General features: G+C 47.6%; 1 protein-coding gene across 9 annotated transcripts in view; it reads left to right on the top strand.

Moving 5' to 3' along the window:
- LOC140427034 (rap guanine nucleotide exchange factor 6-like) overlaps positions 1-25,075 on the top strand; it is a 541,878-nt gene that overhangs the window by 378,189 nt on the left and 138,614 nt on the right. For all 9 annotated transcript variants that reach the window (XM_072512459.1, XM_072512462.1, XM_072512456.1 and 6 more), the window contains one exon: positions 19,983-20,163. In XM_072512459.1, the coding sequence (XP_072368560.1) occupies positions 19,983-20,163 (181 nt within the window). The remainder of the gene's footprint in view (positions 1-19,982; positions 20,164-25,075) is intronic.

Genomic DNA, 25,075 nt, shown 5'->3' with positions numbered 1-25,075 from the left:
CGTCCGAGACTGCAGCTGGAATTTGGGCTCCTGTCCACAGGTAAGGTGGAGGGACAGCTGAGGAGGGTAAAGGGGGCGGTGTATGAGTATCGGGGAAAAGCCAGCCGGATGTTTGTGCACCAGCTGAGGAAACAGGAGGCGGTGCAAGAGATTGAGAAAGTGAGGGATACAGGGGGGAACAGTCTGGATCCGGTGGGGGTAATGATGTGTTTCGGGGGTTTTATAGTAAATTGTACAAACCGGAACCCCCATCCGGGGAGGAATGTATGAAGCAATTTCTGGGGGGGCTGGAGTTCCCGAGGATAAATGAGGAGTTGGTGAAGGATTTGGAAGCCCCAATTGGGCTTGGGGAGGTTTTGGACGGGTTGGGGGTGATGCATGCGGGTAAAGCCCCGGGACCACACGGATACCCAGTTGAGTTTCTTAAAAAGTTTTCCAGGCTGTTGGGGCCGCTCTTGGTAAAGATTTTTAATGAGTTGGGAGTGCTCCCTCCAATGTTATCGCAGGCATCGATTTCCCTTATTTTGAAGCGGGATAACGATCCGAAGAGCTGTGGGTTGTATAGACCGATCTTCCAGCTAAATGTGGATGCACAATTGCTGGCAAAGATCTTCGCCACACGTATAGATGATTGTGTGCCGGGGGTGATAGGGGAGGACCTGACGGGATTTGTGAAGGGATGAAACCTGACGTCCAACATTAGGCAGCTCCTAAATGTGATAATGATACCTGCGGAGGGGCACGAGGTCGAGGTGGTGGTGGCCATGGATGCAGAAATGGCCTTTGATCGGGTGGAGTGGAAGTATTTGTGGGATGGCCTGGGAAGGTTTGGGTTTGGGCAGGGATTTGTGGATTGGGTCCGGTTGCTATATCAGGCACAGGTGGCGAATGCAAGGACAAACTGGTTCGATCAGAATATTTTAGTCTGTCGGGGGATGAAACAGGGCTGTTCACTCTCCCCACTCATGTTTGCTCTGGCCATAGAGCCTTTGGCAATGGCGCTGAGAGCATCGATCATTTGGCGGGGGATAGTGAGGGGGGGCGGTAGAACATAAGTTCTCGCTCTATGCGGACAATTTGCTTCTTTATAGAACAGACCCATTGGGGGGAATTCCATGAATTATGAGGTTACTGGAGGAATTTGGTCGGTTTTCGGGTTACAAACTGAATATGGACAAGAGTGAGGTTTTCTTGATCCAGGAAAGGGGGCAGGAGAGGAGACTGAGGGAGATGCCGTTCAAAGTGACGCGAGGGAGTTTTAAGTACCTGGGGATTCAAGTGGCAAGGGACTGGGGTCAGCTTCATGAACTAAATTTGGGAAGGTCGATAGAGCAAATGAAAGGGGACTTCCGTAGGTGTGACGTGCTCCCGCTGTCATTGGCAGGGAGGGTTCAGACTGTGAAAATGACAGTCCTCCCGAGATTGCTGTTTGTGTTTCAGTGTCTTCCAATTTTCATGTCCAAGGCATTTTTTAGGAAGATGAATGCAGCGATCTCGTGTTTGATATGGGCCGGGAAAGCTCCGAGCGGGGGCATGGAGAGGGGGTTTTGGCCCTTCCGAACTTTATTAATTATATTCGGCGCTCAGGTCTTATATGACTGTGGCCCGGACGAGAACGTATTTTGAGGAGGTGGAGGACAGGTGGGTGGGGGGTGGGAGGGAAGCCCTGCGAACCATGTACATATGTTTTGGGCATGTCCGAGGCTGAGGGGATTTTGGCAGGGATTTTCAGATGTCATAGAATTTAGTGCAGAAGGAGGCAATTCGGCCCATCGAGTCTGCACCAGCCCTTGGAATTATCACCGCACTTAAGCCCACACCCATAACCCAGTAACCCACCCAACCTTTTTGGACACTAAGGGCAATTTAGCATGGCCAATCCACCTAACCTGGACGTCTTTGGACTGTGGGAGGAAACCTGAGCACCCGGAGGAAACCCACGCAGACACTGGGAGAACGTGCAGACTCCGCACAGACGGTGACCCAAGCTGGGAATTGAACCTGGGACCCTGAAGCTGTGAAGCTACTGTGCTGCCCCAGCCACGAGGGGCCACGCGCCCCCGCTCAAGAAGGATCTTCGTCACCCTCTGGGCTTTCCCGGCCCATATAAAACCCAACATCGCTGCATTCACCTTCCTAAAAAATGTCAGGGGTCTTAGAAGGGAGGGTGACTCCGAGTCCAGAGATGGCAATATTTGGAGTGGCAGAAGATCCGGGAGCCCCGGGGGGGGGGAAGAGAGGCCGACGTTTTAGCCTTTGCCTCCCTCGTGGCCCGGAGACGGATTTTGCTGGGATGGAGGGACCCGGAGCCTCCAAAATCGGGGGTTTGGGTTAGTGACATGGCAGGATTTCTTAGGTTAGAGAAAATTAAGTTCGCCTTAAGGGGTTCACTATAGGGGTTTGCTCGGAGGTGACAGCCGTTCATCGACTTCTAAGGAAAATTGACCGTCAAGAAGCGGGGGGGGGGGAGGCGTGGAGGTGATGAAGAAGGGCAGGGAATCTAATGTATGGGTAGATAGGGTTTAGGGCTGGGGGGAGTTGGGTATGTTACTGTGGGTGTTTTGCATGTGTTGGATCTCTGTTGTTTACAATGTTAAAATTATAAATGCCTCAATGAAATATTTTCTTTTAAAAAATTGAATTATGTTTTCATATTTTATCTAACCAGTTTTTTAATCCAAAAATCATTGCATCTTTGATAAGTGCTAAGCAAATTCCAATGTTGTTGGTGTTAAGGTTCAGCTCTGCTCATCATGAGGATTCTAATTATGGATGACTTGGATTGGCTTCCTGTTGCTTTGGATGGTAGCAATGAGATCAAGTTCCTCTCATCCCAGTTGTATGCCTCTCCTAAAGGTTAAGTAGGAAAAGAGCATCCCCTTGACTGCTGAGAAAGGGATAAACGGAAATCAACTGTAGGGGTAAGCAGTGCACAGTTGGGATGCAAGACTTTAAAAAATAAATGGAGTATTCACGCAATAGGGAAGTAGTCTTCTAGTCAGCAGAAGAATAAAGTTTGCAATAGACATTGAAAATTCTAGGAGGGTCAATACAGCTCACATTGCCAGCTTGCATAGCCTGCGTGCGGTGCCATTTCTGTGCTGCCAGTAATTGTTTTCAATGCAGTGTAATTTCCTGTAATTGTAAAGGGTTATCCAACTCTCTCCCATTGTTGAGTAAGTGACAAAGGCTGAATCTGAGGCTGCTTTCAGTATTGATCTGAAACTCTTAATTATTAATGCAAGCATCCTCATATAACCGATATGATTAGACGGGGTTGATTTGCATAGTCTGTACAACATTTAGCTATGTGAGTCGGTGCTCATTTTTCTACCCCAATTGAAACTACAAAAGTAAAATAATTTATTACGGCTTCCAGATGTCCACAGATAAGACTTTATTTTTGGCCAACCAAGTGTTTAACATGCAAGAAAATCAAGCTCTTGTTTAAGGATTCCCAAATCAAGCTACTAAGAAATTCACCAACTCCTGATGATAAAAATAAATCGAGGGGGCTGTTTAGCACAGGGCTAAATCGCTGGCTTTGAAAGCAGACCAAGGCAGGCCAGCAGCACGGTTTGATTCCCGTAACAGCCGCCCCGAACAGGCGCCGGAATGTGGCGACTAGGGGCTTTTCACAGTAACTTCATTGAAGCCGACTTGTGACAATAAGTGATTTTCATTTTCATTTCATTTCATAAGCTCTATCACACCTTGACCCCTTTGTTTCGTTCCATTTCATTTTAACTGTCTTTTACATTTTATTTGGATTGGATTGGATTGTTTATTGTCACGTGTACCGAGGTACAGTGAAAAGTATTTTTCTGCGAGCAGCTCAACAGATCGTGGGAGGAAAAGGGAATAAAGGAAAATACATAAAAGGGCAACACAAGGTATACAATGTAACTACATAAGCACCGGCATCGGATGAAGCATACAGGGTGTAGTTTTAATGAGGTCAGTACATAAGAGGGTCATTTAGGAGCCTGGTGACAGTGGGGAAGAAGCTGTTTTTGATTCTGTTCATGCGTGTTCTCAGACTTCTGTATCTCCTGCCCGATGGAAGAAGTTGGAAGAGTGAGTAAGCCAGGTGGGAGGGGTCTTCGATTATGCTGCCCGCATTCCCCAGGCAGCGGGAGGTGTAGATGGAGTCAATGGATGGGCGGCAGGTTTGTGTGATGGACTGGGCGGTGTTCACGACTCCCTGAAGTTTCTTGCGGTCCTGGGCCGAGCAGGTGCCATACCAGGCTGTGATGCAGCCCGATAGGATGCTTTCTATGGTGCATCTGTAAAAGCTGGTAAGGGTTAATGTGGACATGCTGAATTTCCTTACTTTCCTCAGGAAGTATAGGTGCTGTTGTGCTTTCTTGGTGGTAGCGTCGATGTGGGTGGACCAGGACAGATTTTTGGAGGTGTGCACCCCATGGAATTTGAAACTGCTAACCATCCCCACCTCGGCCCCGTTGATGCTGACAGGGGTGTGTACAGTACTTTGGTTCCTGAAGTCAATGACCAGCTCTTTAGTTTTGCTGGCATTGAGGGAGAGATTGTTGTCGCTGCACCACTCAACTAGGTTCTCTATCTCCCTCCTGTATTCTGACTCGTCGTTATTCGAGGTCTGGCCCACTATGGTCGTATCGTCAGCAAACTTGTAGATGGAGTTGGAACCAAATTTTGTCACGCAGTCGTGTGTGGACAGGGAGTAGAGTAGGGGGCTAAGTACGCAGCCTTGCGGGGCCCCAGTATTGAGGACTATTGTGGACAAGGTGTTGTTGTTCATTTTTACTGATTGTGGTCTGTTGGTCAGAAAATCCAAGATCCAGTTGCAGAGTGGGGAGCCAAGTCCTAGGTTTTGGAGCTTTGATATGAGCTTGGCTGGGATAATGGTGTTGAAGGCGGAGCTGTAGTCAATAAATAGGAGTCTGATGTAGGAGTCCTTGTTGTCGCGATGCTCTCGGGATGAGTGTAGGGCCAGGGAAATGGCGTCGGCTGTGGACCGGTTGCAACGGTATGCAAATTGCAGTGGATCAAGACGGTCTGGGAGTATGGAGGTGATGCGCTTCGTGATCAACCTCTCGAAGCACTTCATTACGGCTGAAGTCAGGGCCACCGACGGTAGTCATTGAGGCACATTGCCTGGTTCTTCTTTGACACCGGTATGATGGTGGTGGTCTTGAAGCAGGTGGGGAGCTCAGAGTGGCGTAGGGACAGGTTAAAGATGTCCGAAAACATCTCTGCCAGCTGATCCGTGCAGGCTCTGAGTGCACGACCAAGGATCCCGTCCGGGCCCATCGCCTTCCGAGGGTTCACTTTCAGGAAGGCCGATCTGACTTTGGAAGCTGTGATGGTGGGTATGGGTGAGTTATGGGCTGCTGGGGCACTCGACAACGGATTGTTGGTTACCTGCTCGAACCGAGCAGAATGCATTGAGTTCATCGGGGAGGGTGCGCTGCTGCTGGAGATACTGCTCGGCTTTGATATTTTCCATCAGAGAGAATTCAGATGCAGCTTGCTCCCTTACTCTCACCTCCAGATTATTTTTGGTATGTTGTTTGTATTCTCCATAGTGAAGACAGATGCAAAATATCTGTTCAGTTCTACTGCCAATTTCTTACTTTTCCGTTAATTCCTCCTTCTCTCTCTGTAGATGACCATCGCTCACTTTACACTCTTCCTTTTATAAATACCCGTAAGAACACTTACTATCTGTTTTTAGATTTCTAGCTACCATCATTTCTCCCTCCTTATTAATCTTTTAGTCGGACTTCCGGCTGCGGCGATGACCAGCTGAGTCGCACGTTTCGGCAGCTCCCGGTGAAACGGACTTTTGGGCTCTTGATAGGAGCCCCAACGGCAATTTTGACGGCTAAAAACACTGTGCGGTAAACCAGAAGGGAATCCCCCCTGGATACGGATGAAAAAAGGAGGAGAAAGTGGCCGGATTGCAGTGGATCCTTTAGAACAGCGGCAAGGAAGGCAAGCAAAAACCAAGATGGCGTCGGAAGGTGGCAGTTTAATATGGGGCCCTGAACAACAAGAGTTCTTGAAATGCTGTGTGGAAGAGCTCAAAAAGGAAATGAAGAAAGAGCTGTTGGCCCCGATACTACAGGCGATCGAAGGGCTAAAGGAGGAACAAAAGACCCAGGAGCGGGAGCTTCGGGTCGTGAAGGCAAAGGCAGCCGAGAATGAGGACGACATACAGGGCCTGGTGGTGAAGACGGAGATGCATGAGGCACATCAGAAACGATGTGTGGAAAGGTTGGAGGCACTGGAGAACAACGCAAGGAGGAACAACCTGAGGATTCTTGGTCTTCCTGAAGGTGCGGAGGGAGCGGACATCGGGACATATGTGAGCACGATGCTGCACTCGTTAATGGGAGCGGAGGCCCCGGCGGGTCCGTTGGAGGTGGAGGGAGCATACCGAGTGATGGCGCGAGGACCGAGAGCAGGAGAAATTCCCAGAGCCATAGTGGTGAGATTCCTCCGTTTTAAGGATAGAGAAATGGTCCTTAGATGGGCAAAGAAAACTTGGAGCAGTAAATGGGAGAACGCGGTGATCCGCGTTTATCAAGACTGGAGTGCGGAGGTGGCGAGAAGGAGGGCGAGCTTCAATCGGGCCAAGGCGGTGCTTCATAAAAAGAAGATAAAATTTGGAATGCTGCAACCGGCAAGACTGTGGGTCACATATCGAGGGAGGCACCGCTACTTTGAGACGGCGGATGAAGCGTGGACTTTTATTGTGGAAGAAAAACTGGAATGAGCGGGTTATTAAAAAGAACATTTGAACAAAGTGGTGGGGCGAATGTGGGGGGCGAAGAGGGGGGTTAAAAAGGGGGGAAAGAGGAGTTTTATGTACTAATCCTGCGATGTGGTAACTTTTCTCTCTTCCACAGGTGGTGATGGGGGTAGGAGGGGAGGTGGAGGAGATGGGGCGTTGGCCATTGGGGGCGGGGCCAAGGGAGAAGCGCGGGCTTGGTTCCCGCGCTATGATAATCATGGCGGGAATAGAGAAGCAGGAAGGAGGGGGCGTCGCACGGTGCGAGCCGAGGTCACGGGGGGAAGCCGAGGTCGGCCAGAGTTTGCTGACTTCTGGGAGCAACATGGGGGGAGTAATTACGCTAGTGGGGGATCTAGCGGGGGGGGTGGGAGGGGGGAATTACTGGGTTGCTGCTGCTGGGGAGAGGGGGGAGCTGGTATGGGAGGGGATGGGCGGGGGGGGCACCGCCTCGGGGAGATACATCTGCATGGGAACCGGGTGAGGAGCTGGAAAAAGGGGATGGCTAATCGACAAGGGGGTGGGGGTAGGAAGCCCCCCAACCCGGCTGATCACGTGGAACGTGAGAGGGCTGAACGGGCCGATAAAGAGGGCACGGGTACTCGCACACCTTAAGAAACTTAAGGCAGATGTGGTTATGTTACAGGAAACGTACCTGAAACTGATAGACCAGGTTAGGCTACGCAAAGGATGGGTGGGGCAGGTGTTCCATTCGGGGCTAGATGCGAAAAACGGGGGTGGCTATATTAGTGGGGAAGCGGGTAATGTTCGAGGCAAAGACTATAGTGGCGGATAACGGGGGCAGATACGTGATGGTGAGTGGCAAACTACAGGGGGAGACGGTGGTTTTGGTAAACGTATATGCCCCAAACTGGGATGATGCCAATTTTATGAGGCGGATGCTAGGACGCATTCCGGACCTAGAGATGGGAAAGCTGATAATGGGGGGAGATTTTAATACGGTGTTGGGTCCAGGACTGGAAGGAGGCCGGCAGCAGCCAAGGTACTTAAAGATTTTATGGAGCAGATGGGAGGTGTAGACCCGTGGAGATTTAGCAGGCCTAGGAGTAAGGAGTTCTCGTTTTTCTCCTATGTCCATAAAGTCTACTCGCGAATAGACTTTTTTGTGCTGGGAAGGGCGTTGATCCCGAAGGTGAGGGGAACGGAGTATACGGCTATAGCCATTTCGGATCACGCTCCACACTGGGTAGACTTGGATATAGGGGAGGAAACAGGAGGGCGCCCACCCTGGAGAATGGACATGGGACTAATGGCAGATGAGGGGGTGTGTCTAAGGGCGAGGGGGTGCATTGAAAAGTACTTGGAACTCAATGATAATGGGGAGGTCCCGGTGGGAGTGGTCTGGGAGGCGTTGAAGGCGGTGGTTAGAGGGGAGCTGATATCAATAAGTGCACATAAAGGGAAGCAGGAGAGTAAGGAACGGGAGCGGTTGCTGCAACAACTTTTGAGGGTGGACAGACAATATGCGGAAGCACCGGAGGAGGGACTGTACAGGGAAAGGCAAAGGCTACATGTAGAATTTGACTTGCTGACTACGGGCACTGCAGAGGCACAATGGAGGAAGGCACAGGGTGTACAGTACGAATATGGGGAGAAGGCGAGCAGGTTGCTGGCACACCAATTGAGGACAAGGGGAGCAGCGAGGGAAATAGGGGGAGTGAGGGATGAGGAAGGAGAGATGGAGCGGGGAGCGGAGAGAGTGAATGGAGTGTTCAAGACATTTTATAAAAAATTATATGAAGCTCAACCCCCGGATGGGAGGGAGAGAATGATGGGCTTCTTGGATCGGCTGGAATTTCCCAAGGTGGAAGAGCAGGAAAGGGTGGGACTGGGAGCACAGATCGAGGTAGAAGAAGTGGTGAAAGGAATTAAGAGCATGCAGGCGGGAAAGGCCCCGGGACCGGATGGATTCCCAGTCGAATTCTATAGAAAATATGTGGACTTGCTCGCCCCGGTACTGACGAGGACCTTTAATGAGGCAAAGGAAAGGGGACAACTGCCCCCGACTATGTCTGAAGCAACGATATCGCTTCTCTTAAAGAAGGAAAAGGACCCGCTACAATGCGGGTCCTATAGACCTATTTCCCTCCTAAATGTAGATGCCAAGATCCTGGCCAAGGTAATGGCAATGAGAATAGAGGAATGTGTCCCGGGGGTGGTCCACGAGGACCAAACTGGGTTTGTGAAGGGGAGACAGCTGAACACGAATATACGGAGGCTGTTAGGGGTATGATGATGGCCCCACCAGAGGGGGAAACGGAGATAGTAGTGGCAATGGATGCCGAGAAAGCATTTGATAGAGTGGAGTGGGATTATTTGTGGGAGGTGTTGAGGAGATTTGATTTTGGAGAGGGGTATGTTAGATGGGTGCAGCTGTTGTATAGGGCCCCGATGGCAAGCGTGGTCACGAATGGACGGGGATCTGCATATTTTCGGCTCCATAGAGGTACAAGGCAGGGATGCCCTCTGTCCCCATTATTGTTTGCACTGGCGATTGAGCCCCTGGCGATAGCATTGAGGGGTTCCAAGAAGTGGAGGGGAGTACTTAGAGGAGGAGAAGAACACCGGGTATCTTTGTATGCGGACGATTTGCTACTATACGTGGCAGACCCGGCGGAGGGGATGCCAGAAATAATGCGGATATTTGGGGAGTTTGGGGATTTTTCAGGGTATAAATTGAACATGGGGAAAAGTGAGTTGTTTGTGGTGCATCCAGGGGAGCAGAGTAGAGAAATAGAGGACCTCCCGTTGAGGAAGGTAAAAAGGGACTTTCGTTACCTGGGGATCCAGATAGCCAAGAATTGGGGCACATTGCATAGGTTAAATTTAATGCGGTTGGTGGAACAAATGGAGGAGGATTTCAAGAGATGGGATATGGTATCCCTGTCACTGGCAGGGAGGGTGCAGGCGGTTAAGATGGCGGTCCTCCCGAGATTCCTCTTTGTGCTTCAGTGCCTCACGGTGGTGATCACGAAGGCTTTTTTAAAAAGGATTGAAAAGAGCATCATGGGTTTTGTGTGGGCCGGGAAGACCCCGAGAGTGAGGAAGGGATTCTTACAGCGTAGCAGGGATAGGGGGGTGCTGGCACTACCGAGCCTAAGTGAGTATTATTGGGCCGCTAATATTTCAATGGTGAGTAAGTGGATGGGAGAGGAGGAGGGAGCGGCGTGGAAGAGATTAGAGAGGGCGTCCTGTAGGGGGACTAGCCTACAGGCTATGGTGACAGCCCCATTGCCGTTCTCACCGAGGAACTACACCACAAGCCCGGTGGTGGTGGCTACACTGAAGATTTGGGGACAGTGGAGACGGCATAGGGGAAAGACTGGAGTCTTGGGGGGGGTCCCCGATAAGAAACAACCATAGGTTTGCCCCGGGGAGAATGGATGGGGGATATGGAATGTGGCAAAGAGCAGGAATAACGCAACTGAAAGATCTGTTTGTGGATGGGAAGTTCGCGAGTCTGGGAGCGCTGACCGAGAAATATGGGTTGCCCCAAGGGAATGCATTCAGTTATATGCAACTGAGGGCTTTTGCGAGGCAACAGGTGAGGGAATTCCCGCAGCTCCCGACACAAGAGGTGCAGGACAGAGTGATCTCAAAGACATGGGTGGCGGATGGTAAGGTGTCAGATATATATAGGGAAATGAGGGACGAAGGGGAGACTATGGTAGATGAACTAAAAGGGAAATGGGAAGAAGAGCTGGGGGAGGAGATCGAGGAGGGGCTGTGGGCAGATGCCCTAAGCAGGGTAAATCCATCGTCCTCGTGTGCCAGGCTAAGCCTGATTCAGTTTAAGGTATTACACAGTGCGCATATGACTGGAGCACGGCTCAGTAAATTTTTTGGGGTGGAGGATAGGTGTGCGAGGTGCTCGAGAAGCCCAGCGAATCATACCCATATGTTTTGGTCATGCCCGGCACTACAGGGGTTTTGGATGGGGGTGACAAAGGTGCTTTCAAAAGTAGTGGGGGTCCGGGTTGAACCAAGCTGGGGGTTGGCTATATTTGGGGTTGCACAAGAGCCGGGAGTGCAGGAGGCGAGAGAGGCCGATGTTTTGGCCTTTGCGTCCCTAGTAGCCCGGCGCAGGATATTGTTAATGTGGAAAGAAGCCAAGCCCCCGGGGGTGGAGACCTGGATAAATGACATGGCAGGGTTTATAAAGCTAGAGCGGATTAAGTTCGTTCTAAGTGGGTCGGCTCAAGGGTTCACCAGGCGGTGGCAACCGTTCGTCGAATACCTCGCAGAAAGATAGATGGAATGGAAAAAAGAAGGCAGCAGCAGCAGCAGCCCAGGATCGGGTTGGGGGGGGGGTGGGGGGGGAGGAGGAACCAGAAGGACTCTCAGGGTTGTTAATATATACTGTATAATATGTATAGGTCGTTGCGACAGATAATTATATATTGGACTGTTAAATTATATTTTTGGAGAGTGTTACTTGTGAAAAGGCAGTTGCCAATTAGGGTTAGTTTTCATTTTTGTTATTTATTATTTATTCATTTTTTTTGTTTATAAAATAGGTCATTGTTATTTGTGTTGTTATAATATTGTGTAAAGGATGCACAATGTACTGTGTTGGTTGACCAAAAATTTTCAATAAAATATTTATTTTAAAAAAAAATTAATCTTTTAGTCATTCTTTGCTGTTCTTTATATTCTGCCCACTCTTCTGACCTGAATTAAATGCTTTTTATTTCAATTTGATACTATTTTTAAATTCTTTGGTTCGCCACAGATGATATGGAATCATAGAATCACACAGTACAGAAGAGGCCCTTCAGCCCATCAAGCCTGTACTGACAGTAAAAAAAACCCCATTCTAATCTACACTAATCCCACTTCCCAGCACTTGACCCATAACCTTGAATGTTATGACAATCCAAGTGCTCATCCAAGTACCTTTTAAAGATTGTGAGGTTTCCTGCCTCCACACCCTCCCAGGCAGTGCATTCCCCCCTCCAGCACTCTCCCAGACAGTGCATTCCCACCTCCACACCCTCCCAGGCAGTGCATTCCCACCTCCACACCCTCCCAGGCAGTGCATTCCCACCTCCACACCCTCCCAGGCAGTGCATTCCAGATTCCCACCACCCTCGGGGTGAAAATATTTTTTCTCAAATCCCTCTAAACCTCCTGCCATTCTCCTTAAAATTATGCCCCCTTGTTATTGATCTTTCAATTAAGGGGAACAGCTGCTTTCTATCCACCCTGTCCATGCCCCTCATAATCTTATCAGGTTCCCTCTTAGTCTTCTCTGCTCCAAAGAAAACAACCCAAACTTATCTAGCCATTCTTCATAGCTAGGATGCTCAATCCCAGGCAACATCCTGGTGAATCACTTCTGCACCCTCTTTTATGCGATCACATTGTTCCTATAGTGGGGTGACCACAACTGAACACAGTACTCCAGCTGTGGCCTAACCAATGTCCTGTCCTTGCCTTATAGTCTACCTTGTTTCTTCGAGCTTTGAGATTTGAGCTTAAAATTCACTTCTCAGTAGAAGCCAGTGAGCACAAGGTGACAACTGTGTAGGACTTACTGTGGAAAAGGATATGGCGGCAAAGTTTTGGATAAACTGGAGTTTATGAACAGTGACACTAGAGGTTGGTCAGAAGAGTGTTGGAATAGTCCAGTCTGGAGTTGCCAGAGGAACAGATCAAGGCTTAGGCAGCAGGGCGGCATGGTAGCACAGTGATTAGCACTGTTGCTTCACATCGCCAAGGTTCCAGATCGATTACCGGCTTGGTTCACTGTCTGTGCGGAGTCTGCACATTCTCCCGGTTACTGCCTGGGTTTCCTCCGGGTGCTCCGGTTTCCTCCCACAAGTCCCAAAAGACATGCTTGTTGGGTAATTTGGACATTCTGAATTCTCCCTTCCGAACAGGCGCCGGAATGTGGTGACTAGGGGCTTTTCACAGTAACCTCATTGCAGTGTTAATGTAAGCCTATTTGTGACAATAAAGATTATTATTATCGATGGCGTGAAGCAGGACAATTATGGGAAATGTTACAGGATGAAGAAAGCAGTTTTTGTGATGGATGGTATATGGGGTTTAAGCATAGTCAGGTGTAAATAGAATGCCAAGGTTGCAAGCAATTTGGTGTTCAGCCTGAAATAGTGACCGAGAAGGAGGATGGAATCAGTGACGAGAATAGAGGGTTTATGGCAAGAGCCAAAGTCAGTTACTTTGGTCCTCAATTGGAGGAATGTGTGGCTCATCCAAGACAGGATGCGAGATGAGCAGTCTGACAACAGAGGCGGTGGGGTGAGAGTGGTAGCACTGAAATAGCGCTGGATATCTTCAATATGCATGTGCAACCTAAGCCCGTGTAGTTGGATAGTGTAAGTAAGAAAGAGGAGGTGGCGAAAAACAGTTACATGGGGGATACCCGAGGTAACAATAAAGGAGTTGGAATAGAAGTTTTCTTGGAAATGTTCTTGCAGTGGTTAGATAGGTAAGTGGAGAAAGGTGAGGTCGTTTCACTGAACTGGACAATGGAAATGGGGGGTTGAAGGAAGATGTTGTGGCTCACTGGCTAAAACTGCATGAAGGTCAAGAAGGAACCAGACAGGGGTTATTTTGATTAGGACCATTTTGGTGCTGTGGTAGCTTGCAAGGGCTGTCATCGAGGTGTGTTTTTGAGACGGGCGGATGACAATGGTTTTAAAAGAGAGTGGAACAGCAACTGAGGCGAAGGGATCATTTACCAATACAGTCAGCATGAAAACCAGAAAGGGGCATTGATCAGCAGTTTATGGTGAATAGGGGTTCAAGTTAGTAGGCGGTGAATCTCATGAACAACATTAGCTTGGAGAAGGAATGGTGGGGTAAGGGAGTGAAATGAGAAAACAGCACAAGTTCAGGACCACAGAGGAAATAATGAGCGAGGTTTGGTTTGATGTGCATGAGACAAGGTGGGGGGGGATTGGTATGTGAAGAGGTGGTGGGTACGGTTGCTGCAACAGAGATAACTGAACTGTCTCAGTCTCAGTCTTCGTGGTAAAGCAGTCCATAAGCTCCTTGTACTTGTACTGCTAGTGGAGGAGCAGGAGTTTAAGGAAGAGTGTGTGAGTGGAAAAATGGAGCTGGTGTTACCGTTGCTTTCGAGAGTTATCCTAGAATAGTGGTTTTGCTGGAGGAGAACAGGCCTGATTGTTTTTTGTGGTTCTGTAGATCTGGAAATGTATAGTTAAATCAGCTGTGTGCCAGAGATGCTCAGGTCTGTGCCTCTTGGATTTGAGTGGCAGTGGACCGTACACAACTAGGACATAGTGAGGTTTGTACCATGGAGAAGAGCATCAAAGATGACAGTGTTCAAGCAAATTAATAGCTATGAAAGTGTTGAGAATGGAGGCCTAGGCTTGGTAGTTTGGAGCTTTAAATATTCAGACTGAATTTGAATAGAAGATTTTGCAAGTGTAGACACAATGTACAAATGGAAGGGCATAAAAATATGGCAGGGGGATGAAATTTGCTGTGAAGTGGCTGGAGATGGTTTTGTTTCTGATTAAGCTCATGGATGTACACAGGCCATGTGAAATTACAAGATGGTAGGGGTAGGTTGTGATTATGGGTAGGAAAGTTGACATGGGGGAGATGTTAAGGGAGCACAGGAAAAAAATGAAATGGAAGGAAAGGCATTTAAAATCAGATCTTTCACTGACCATGGCCTGGTGTAGGATGCTGATGTATTGTGCCATCATTTTGTTTTTCAATGATTTGTTTAACAATTTAGTATTTGACATTGTGTCCATCACAAGCTTCCAAGCAACCTGAATCAAATTAGTTTTACCTGTTACAGGTTCAGATGAAACTAAATCTGCTGATCCATCAGCTTGATTTGATGCTTCTAAATTCCTTTATATGATCATTATAATTTTACAAGACCAAATTGCTGAAGAGCAGAGGGCAAAATCAGCATCTGAGGGAATAATTTTTACTAAGAAAGTGGCAAATCAAAGAGACACTCTCTCCTTATATACAATAAAAGCTATTGTTAATCATAGTTGCGATGGTACAAGAGTAGCTACCATTGATATTAGGGTTAATCGATTCAGGTTTTATTAAATGGAAATTTCAAAGTGAGAACTGGCTCCTTTTTATCCTATTTGTAGGTTGCCTAGGGATCGAACAGCTGTTGGTTTTTGCGTATGCCATCATTGAATTTCCCTTGTTTGGAAAGCAGAAGAGCAGAATGCTCTGAATCTTGGCTGGGGCTTAACTGCCAACAAATTTAATAAACAGTGAAAAAACAAGTAAATAGTAGTGGGAAACAAACATATTTCCATTCGTTAATTTTAGATATCTAATACTGTAGTGTAAAAGAATAAATAGCAAAGTGATGAAAGGTGTCATCATAAATGCTATCAAATAGCACTTACTCAGCAATAACCTATTCAGTGATGCTTGGTTTGGGCCCTGCCAGGGCCACGCAGTCTCCTGACCTCATTATATCATTGATCCAAACACGGAAAAAAGACCTGAACTTGAGAGTGACTGCCCTTGACATCAAAGCAGCTTTTGGCTGAGTGTCACGTCAAGGAACTGTAGCAAACCAAGAGACAGTGGGAATCTGGGGAAAAACTCTCCACTCGTCAGAGTCCTACCTAGCCCAAAGAAAGATGGCTGTGGTTGTTGGATGGCATTCATCTCTGACCTGGAACATGGCCCAGCCTCTTTGGTTGCTTCATCAATGAACCTTCCCTTCATCTTAAGGTCAGAAGTGGGGATGATTGGACAATTGGACGTCGTTCATGGTTCCTCAAATACTGAAGCAGTCGATGTCCATGTGCAGCAAGACCTGGATGATATTTGGTCTTGGGCTGCTAATTGGTAAATAACATTCATGCCACACAAATACCAAGCAATGACCATCTCCAATCAAAGAGAACCCAATCATCTTTGGTGGGGGGGGTCACCATTGATTAGGAACTGAACTGGACCAGCCATATAAATGAATCTAACTAGTCGAGAGTTTTCCCCTTGACTCCATTTTTGCTAGGGCCCTTTGTTGTCACACTTGGACAAACGTGACCATGATGACTTGCCTTTTGAGTCCAGCTCTTTTGTCCACATTGGAACTAAGACTAATGAGCCCAGGAGCTGAGTGGCTTTGGGCAGAACCCAAGCTAAGCATCAGTGAGGAGGTTGTTCCTGTGTAAGTGCCACTTTGTAGCATTGTTGATGACCTCTTCCATCCCTTCGCTGATTATTGAGAGTGGATTGATTGGGTGGTAATTCGCCTAATTGGGTTTGTCCTGCTTATTGAGGACAGGACATAACTGGACAACTTTCCACATTGCCAGGTAGATACCAATGTTGTAGTTGTACTGGAACCACATGATTAAATGCACAGCTAGTTCTAGCACGCAAGTCTTCAGGACAATTGCTAGAATATTGGCAGGGCCCATAGCCTTTGCAGGCATCCAGTGCCTTCAGCTGCTTCTTGAGATCACATGGAATAAGTTGAATTGGCTGAAGACTGGCATCTGTGATGTTGGGGACCTCAGGATGAGGCCGGGATGGATCATCCACGCTGCACTCCTGGCTGAAGATTGGTAGAGATGTCTTGTCTTGTGCGCGGGTGTGCTGAGCCCCCCCATCATCAAGGGTGGGGATATTTGTGGTGTCTCCTCCAGTTAGTTATATAATTGTCCACCAGCATTCATGACTGCAGAGCTTGCACCAATCTGTTAGTTCTGCGGTTGCTTAGCTCTGTCCATCGCATGTTTTTGGCATGCAAATAGTCCTGTGTAGTAACTTCATCAGGTTGACAACTAACTTTTTAATTCTATATTCGCTTGGTGTTGCTCCTGGTAAATCTCCTTGCACTTTTCATTAAACCAGGATTAGTCCCCTTTGCTTGGTGGTAATGGTAGAGTGGGGAATATGGAGTTACAGATTGCGGTTATATACAGTTCTGTTGCTGCTGATGGCCTACAGCACCACATGGATGCCCAGATTTGAGTTGTATTTATTTGAATGGTAGTGCGATTGTCATTTAAATCATAGAGTTTACAGTGCAGAAGGAGGTCATCCGGTCCATCGAGTCTGCACCGGCCCCTGGAAATAGCACCCCACTTAAGCCCACACCTCCACCCTATCCCTGCAACCCAGTAACCCCACCTAACCTTTTTTGGCCACTAAGGGCAATTTATCATGGCCAATCCAGCTAACCTACACATCTTTGGACTGTGGGAGGAAACCGGAGAACCCGGAGGAAACCCACGCAAACACGGGGAGAACGTGCAGACTCCGCACAGACAGTGACCCAAGCTGGAAATCAAACCTGGGACCCTGGAGCTGTGAAGCAACTGTGCTGACCACTATGCTACCACGCTGCCCTTTTTCTCCACAAGGACTGTGTGGTGGTCACTCCTATTGATACTGTCATAGGGAGGTGCATTTGTGGCAGGCAAATTTGTTTTTCCCCCTGTCTGTTTCCTCACCACCTGTAGCAGACCGACACTAGCAGCTATATCCTTTAAGACTCAGCCAGCTTAGTCACTAGCAGTGATACTGAGCCACACCTGGTGAAGAACATTGTCCCCCACCCAGAGTGCATTCTGAACCATTGCTTCCTCCAAGTCATGTTCAACATGGAGGAGGACCGCTTCATCAGCTGATGGAAGGCGATAGAAGGTAAGCAGGAGGTTTCCGTGCCTATGTTTGACTTTATTACGACCTCAGACCAGATCCCAACAGTGGCTAGGGTACTGAAACCGTAATATTTTAATTTTATAAGACTATGAGGAAAGGATACTTTGCTCCAGGAGTGATTGCACGAAAAAATAGGGATATGGTATATTGAAACCAACTTTATTACTAACATGGTATTGAAATCTTTAACATTACACCAGAAAATAGCTTATAATTGCCCCATAAACAATACTACTCAATACAGTGAATACAATACCCTTAATTGCTATCTATATTTCCACTTAAACAACAAAAAGAAAATCTCCGCTCTCAATCCAACTTAAATACCAATGGCACAGAGGAATACCATTTTTACACAGTTATTCTTTGAGAAAGAGATCTTTTGACATTGCTTTGCAAAAAAGATCTAACTCCAGTCAGATCCATGCAGAAACTGGCTGTATGTCTTCAAAAACTGTTTCAACTGGCTTGATCAGCTCCCCCTGGTCCTTGGACAAGTCTGCACTGCTTTAAATACAGTTAATCTCTTCTAACTAACTTTGTGAGAGCAGAACTGTTTCACTGTGCGCACAGCTTCAGCCAGATCAGAACTGAACTGAAAATGCTTTCTCAAAAAGCCTGATGCCTTAGCTCCACCCAGCAATGATATCTCACCAAGCTGGAAACTAATTCCCCAGGGAATCCCCTTAAACAATACAAAATTGCAATAGCCTCAGCTTGTTGCGATTGTTAATTGCACCTCTGGCTCCCAAAATTTCAAACTACGAATATTTCAAAACATGGGGCGTCATCCTCCGACCCCCCGCCGGGTCGGAGAATGGCCGTTGGCAGCCGTGAATCCCGCCCCCGCCGAAGTCTCCGCTCCCGGAGATTGGGCGGGGGCGGGAATCCGGCCGCGCCGGTTGGCGGGACCCCCCGCTGGATTCTCCGGCCCGGATGGGCCGAAGTCCCGCCCAGAAATTGCCTGTCCCGCCGACGTAAATCAAACCTGGTATTTACCGGCGGGACCAGGCGGCGTGGGCGGGCTCCGGGGTCCTGGGGGGGGGGGGGGGGCGCGGGGCGATCTGACCTCGGGGGGGTGCCCCCACGGTGGCCTGGCCCGCGATCGGGGCCCACCGATCCACGGGCGGGCCTGTGCCGTGGGGGCACTCTTTCCCTTCCGCCTCCGCCACGGTCTCCACCATGGCGGAGGCGGAAGTGACTCTCCCCACTGCGCATGCGCGGGAAACTGACAGCGGCCGCTGACGCTCCCGCGCATGCGCTGGGAAACTGACAGCGGCCGCTGACGCTCCCGCGCATGCGCCGCATTTCCGCGCCAGCTGGCGGGGCAACAAATGCCATTTCCGCCAGCTGGCGGGGCGGAAATCCCTCCGGCGTCGGCCTAGCCCCTCAATGTTGGGGCTAGGCCGCCAAAGATGCGGAGACTTCCGCACCTTTTTGCCGGCGCGATGCCCGTCTGATTTGCGCCGGCTTTGGCGCCAATCGGCGGGCATCCCGCCGTTGGGGGAGAATTTCGCCCATGATTTCAGCAATCAAACACACACTAATCCGGCGCAGTGGGTTAGCCCTGCTGCCGAGGTCCCAGGTTCGTTCCCGGCTCTGGGTCACTGTCTGTGTGGAGTTTGCACATTCTCCCCGTGTTTGCATGGGTTTTGCCCCCACAACCCAAAGATGTGCAGGGTAGGTGAATTGGCCACGCTAAATTGCCCCTTAATAGAAAAAATGAATTGGGTATTCTAAAATTTAAAAAGAACACACTCTAACCAAGGGTTTGTAACCCTTACTTCACCAAAAGCCTGTTATACAATATATCTGAAATTCCTACGTTCATCATGACCAAATGCCATAAGACATCATGTGGTCCGGAGTTGATGTTGAAAACGCCTGCTCGACTGTGTACCACAATGCTGCCACCTCTACTGGGTCTGCCCTGTCAGTGTGACAGGGATGGTGATGGTGGTGTCCGGGACGCTAGTGAACCAGGTGGGGTTTTACAGCAATCGACAATGGTTTTGTGTTCACAATTACCATAACTAGCTTTTTGATTCCATATTTAGTTGCCATGGTGAGAATTAAACCCATTCCATCGAGCATTAGCCCAGGCCCCTGGATTACTAGTTCAGTGATATTAACACTACCCCACTACCTCAAGTTGAAAACTTGTAAACTCAGCTTGGTTTAAAACTAGAACTCCCAAGTCCAGTCATTATGTTTAAAATTTATGATACTTCTGTGCAATCCTGTTTTAATTTCACTGCAGGTTAATAAGTATTTGTTTTTTTGTTTTCAGAGGTAAATATCTCTGATGGATGCTTGTCTTCTGAGTGGAAAAATTATTTTATACCATTATAATGATAACATTTGTAATTTATAAAATTAGTATTTTGGTTTTTGTGAGTAAAAAAATATAGCTAAAGGCAAAACCAGCAATGAATCATTTCAGAACAGTTTTTCAGATACATTTTGTATTTTTATGGTAAGCTGATATGGAAGGAAATTATTAACATAAAAGTATTTCTTGCTGCAGGCTACAGAGAGTGAAATGGGGGATGTGGATCTTACTGGGCTTCCAGAAACAGCTGTAGACTCTGAAGAAGAGGAAGAAGATGAAGAGGACATTGACCGAGCATCTGATCCACTGATGGGCAGGGATGTTGTTAGGGAGTGTTTGGAGAAGGATCCAGCAGACCGAACTGATGATGATATTGGTACGATTTAAGAACATTTCTTATTCTCCTGTCTTCCATTTTAACCCACCCTGATTCCCACTCCTATGCATTTTGCCTTTTTGATGCTCCGTTTACATTAGGATTGTGCTGAATTTTAGTTCAGAGAAGTCAAAATATCCACAAATTTTCTAGAATAGAATGGCTGAATCATGTTGAATCTGATTGTGTTATTTTTAGTGAGCCCACCCAGATGGTTGGTCTCGTAGCAATGTTGCATCATTTTTTGCTTGCTCTTTATTTTTACTGAAGTAACATGCTAGTGTGTCAACAAATGTAGTGACTTGATTACAAACCGATAAACTTTGAGAACTGCCTGGGTTTTCTTAAAGTTAGAACACTCCATGCTGATCTTGCTATTGTTGGCATCCTGCAGTTCATTCAACAAACAATAGGAACAAGCATTTCAGTTTCTTGCAGGCACTCTTCTGCAAGATCTAAATGTTGATTTCAGTGACTTGAGACTTCATCTTTATGCTTTCGTTTTCTTTCCATTAAAGGGTGTTGGTCAGATAGGTAGGTAGGTCAATGTCCAAAGACATGAGGGCAGGGAAATATTTTAAATCTTGATCCATTGTCAGACCACAGTGCTGGTAAGGGGTTGTGGCCACCTCTGCCCTTAATGTTGACATTTTTCTCTTTCTGGAATCGATTTTGATTTTTGGGTTAGTGTAGTGTGCCGGTTGTTTACTCATTCCTGCAGATTGCCATCATGATGCAACTCACTGCACTTGGGCTTGAGGAATTTTGGCCCACTGGGAGGCCAGCAGTGGCTTGCAGAAAGTAAGAATTGCTTTGAAAGGCAGGGGAAGGTTACGAGTCAAGGGAAGCAACAGCCCAATGCATTTTTGTGGAACAAGGAAGATTACACCTGCACTTTATAGCTCCAAAGAATTCCCCCACCGTTTTTAACATTGTCTGGCTGTTTCTGGATCGAAACACCTGTAACCATTGGTTGGAGTGTTTGCCTTGCAAGCTCCACTCCTGTGTTCTGAACAGTTGCAAAGGGTCCTATTGACATCACTACAACCTTGATTTATATCATAAATAGGCCTAATGCTTTCTGGAAGTGGAAATTTAAGCCAACCATCAATATATCTCTATAAAGATGACAACAAGCTGATTGTCAGGGCTATGAGAGTAGGCGGGATACCTATAGGCCTGTTTTAGGCCCTTACTGTCCATAATACTTCACTTTTCTAGTTTTCTTGTATTTTTTGTGTTCTCTTCCATCTGGGTATTTGCCTGTTCCTTTAATGTCTTTCCATCATTATACTGGCTTTTATAAGTACAGTGGTTAGCAATGTTGCTTCACAGCGCCAGGGTCCCAACTTTGATTCCTGGCTTGGGGCACTCGTGTGCGGAGTCTGCACGTTCTCCGTGTCTGCTTGTATTTCCTCCGGGTGCTCCGGTTTCCTCCCACAAGTCCCGAAAGACATGCAGTTAAGTAATTTGGACATTCTGAGTACCCCCTCCATGTACCCGAACAGCCGTCAGAATATGGCGACTAGGGGCTTTTCACAGTAACTTCATTGCAGTGTTAATGTAAGCCGACTTGTGACAATAAAGATTATTATTATTCTGTTAAACAGTTTGCAGGTAACACCCCCATTAGCTCCCTCTTTGTTGCAATATTTGATTTTACCCTCTTTTACCCTCTTCTAAAATCATACTAAACCCTTTTAGGTTTGATACAAGATGTACACCAGAAACATTAATGACTTCAAAATTTAACGAATGTTGTCTGACTTGTGCATTTCAAACTTTATTTCTATCTTTATTACAGATTACCAGCATCATCAGATTTTTGAAATATTTTGCTCCTTTTAAAATTGATGTACTTGAAAAGATTGCACGTGTAGTATTCATTCTTTTAGTTTCCTGATATCTCTTAATTTCAACTATTTACAAATGTCACCTTTGACTCAGTTGTAACATTCTTGTCTGAGTTAAATGGGTTTAAATGCCACATCAGGGGCGGGATTCTCTGTTTCTGAGACTGTGTTGACGCCGATGCAGAATTCGTGGACTTCCATGACAGTAAAACTGGATCGATTCAGCAACTGTGGAGGGGCTAGCACCGGCGCCACGTGGAACACAAATCGATACCAATGAAAAACGGTGCCGGATTCGCCGGGTCCGTGATTGACGCGAACAAGCTGCAGCCGCATATACACATTACAATCCCACACACACATTCCAGCCAGCAAGATGCGACTGGTTGTGCTGGAGCGCGCCCTTACAGCTGATGGTCAGCTGCGGCCAGGGGCCACCTATGGGGGTGGCCTGGAGGGACGCCCATACGACCCATGGCCCTAAATTTGCAGTAGGCTGTCAGCGGCATGCACGGCTGCCTTTCCGGCTGCGGCTGTGGTGTTCCGTGTCCGTCCACCCCGATGTCCTATTATGACCTTTTATAAGCTCAGTTTCAGATCCTACCAGTATCCCCAAAATTTTGCTTGGTTGTCTGCGTCATATCTTTAGAATCCAACTGGTCTGTTACTCCGATTGACCAGCACTGCACTGGACATACAGAGCAAGTTTCTTTGGGAGACTATGTTCTGCTGCCGGAGATGAATCACCTCTGATTTGCGCTCACGTTGTGGTGCAAATTTATGTATGGCGGGAATTGTGAGAGATTTCCTCTCCAGCAAGACCCCCACCAGAAACCATCCCATAAGAGAGACCCCCACCACAAATTCCACATAACAGAGGTCTCTGCCTGGAAGTTAGAGAGGTGTCCAGACAATTCGCTGCTTTAAAACTCACTTATGCAATATACCTGCTGGCTCAGGCAGAGAAAGCAGCACCTATGAATTTTGAGAAAGCGAAAACCACATAAACTAGGTTTAAGCCCCCTCAGGTCTTTGATCTGTGAGGCTTTCATTCACGTCAATGGGAAATTGGTTTTACTACACTGATTGACAGCCTGCATATAGCCAGCTGTCTGGATTGTTTAATTTCATTTCCCTGCACGTTTGCATGGATCTCAAGTACCCTGCTGTTGTATTGTTTATAAACATTTAGCTATGATTGACAGCTCTTGGACGAATTCTAAGACAGTTAAGTGCTCTCACTTCACTTTTTCTCTGCAGAAAGCACTATTATTGCACAGATGAGTTTTAAAGCAGTGATCTATTTCACCATTCCTGTCTGGACTGCACTCAGGCAGGGGCCTCTTTAATGGGGGAGTTTCTGGTGGAGGCCTTTCTTCTCATCCCCCTGTCTCACAAGCTCCAACACCCCCCCCCATCTCATGAACTCCAGCCCCCCCGTCTCTGTGTCAGATGAGAGTTGCCTTTTACTGCTCATCTGCGGAGTGGCTTTGTCCTTTTTTTCTTGCTCCGTCCTCTTTTTGGTGGTCTTCTCTCGCTGCCAATTGGTCTTCTACTGGTGGTTCCTCCATTGATTTGGTCCACTGAGAGGTCGGAGGTCCGGGGGCAGTGCTGTTGTTTGGCTGTCGGCTGCCTCCCTTTCCCCCTTGTCCTTGTCTCTCTTTGTGTCCTCCTTTGTCCTGCCTGCTCGCAGGAGGATTCTACGGGTGGAGATTTGATACTCCTTGGCGGTAGTCACACTGGCTGTTCTGTCTGCTTGCGCCTCCTTGGCTTGCGCTGCATGCACATAAGTGCGGTCGTGTTTGGGGCAGGTCCTGTAGAGATGGTCTGCCCCTCCACACAGGTTGCAGCACTTGTCTACTTGCAGTCATTTGTCTGATCCCTTCCTTTTTGCAATTCTTGCAGATGACAGCACTGCAATTGGCCACGACATGACCAGATTTTCCACAGGAGTGACAAACGTTTGGCTGGCTGGTTCAGATAAGGTAGCCACGGCTACCCCGATAGCAAAGCTGGAGGAATAGTGGAGGGTTACTCCTTTACCATCTGTCTTAAATGCCACTTGATCTGCTGTTTGCTGGTTCAGATCCCAAAGGCGTCCTTGACCTCGGTGCAATTCCCGACTTCGTTGAGATGTCTGGCAAGGAAGGTGAGCACATCGATGACAGGAACCTGGGGGTTGTAGAGGTGAACTGTCACCATGCAGTCCCAATATGATGGTAGAGTAAAGAGAGGCTCTGCTTGGAGAGGTCACTGTGAGAAGTCTCTTCTTGAAAACCTTCAGGAACGTCATGAAGGCAGCAACATTCTTGAAGGTCACGTAAATGTATTAGCACTGGGGAAAGCCTTGCAGGCAATGGACGCCCATGGCTCCAAGTCCACAGGAATCTGGAAGGATTTGCTTAATGAAGAAGGCACGGTCAATGGATGTACCTCTTTCGCCACCTTTCAACGCCAACCTATCGATGTTACATACCCTTTTTTGGGACTCAATTGGTTGCAGCTATCACCTCTTTAAGTTCCTGATGTTGGTTATGGAGCTCTTCCAAGGAGAACAAACAACCACTGAAGAGCATCCAACTCGAGGGCAAAAGGTCAAAGCCTCTGCTGACACCTCCCAGTAAAAAATGAAAACCCACAGAAATCACCACTTACGCACATGAACAATGTCCTGAACCACATTCATGATCATGGTTTCTTCTTTTTGAAAAAATATGCTTTATTTGCAAAATATCTGAAAGAACATTGGAAATATGGGTATCCCACACAGTGCAATAATGTTCAGGCTTTCTACATGGATCACATTCACCCCTGCCAGAGTCTATATACTTGCATTTTGGTGTCATCTTTGCAAATCTCTGCACCGTCTCCGGTGTCTCTATATCCTCTTTATAATATGGCGACCAGAACTGCATGCAGTACCAAAGTGGGGTCTAACCAAGATTCAATACCGATTTAACTTAACTTCCACATTTTTTCAATTTTGCATCTCTAGAAATAAAGCCTACTGCTTGTTTTGTGTTTTATATGGCCTTGCTAACCTCTGGACAACGTTTAGT

Source organism: Scyliorhinus torazame, chromosome 7 (genome assembly GCF_047496885.1).
Source record: "Scyliorhinus torazame isolate Kashiwa2021f chromosome 7, sScyTor2.1, whole genome shotgun sequence".
NCBI lineage: Eukaryota > Metazoa > Chordata > Chondrichthyes > Carcharhiniformes > Scyliorhinidae > Scyliorhinus > Scyliorhinus torazame.
Note: the sequence above shows the minus strand (reverse complement) of the source record. Positions and strands in the feature narration are given on the sequence as shown.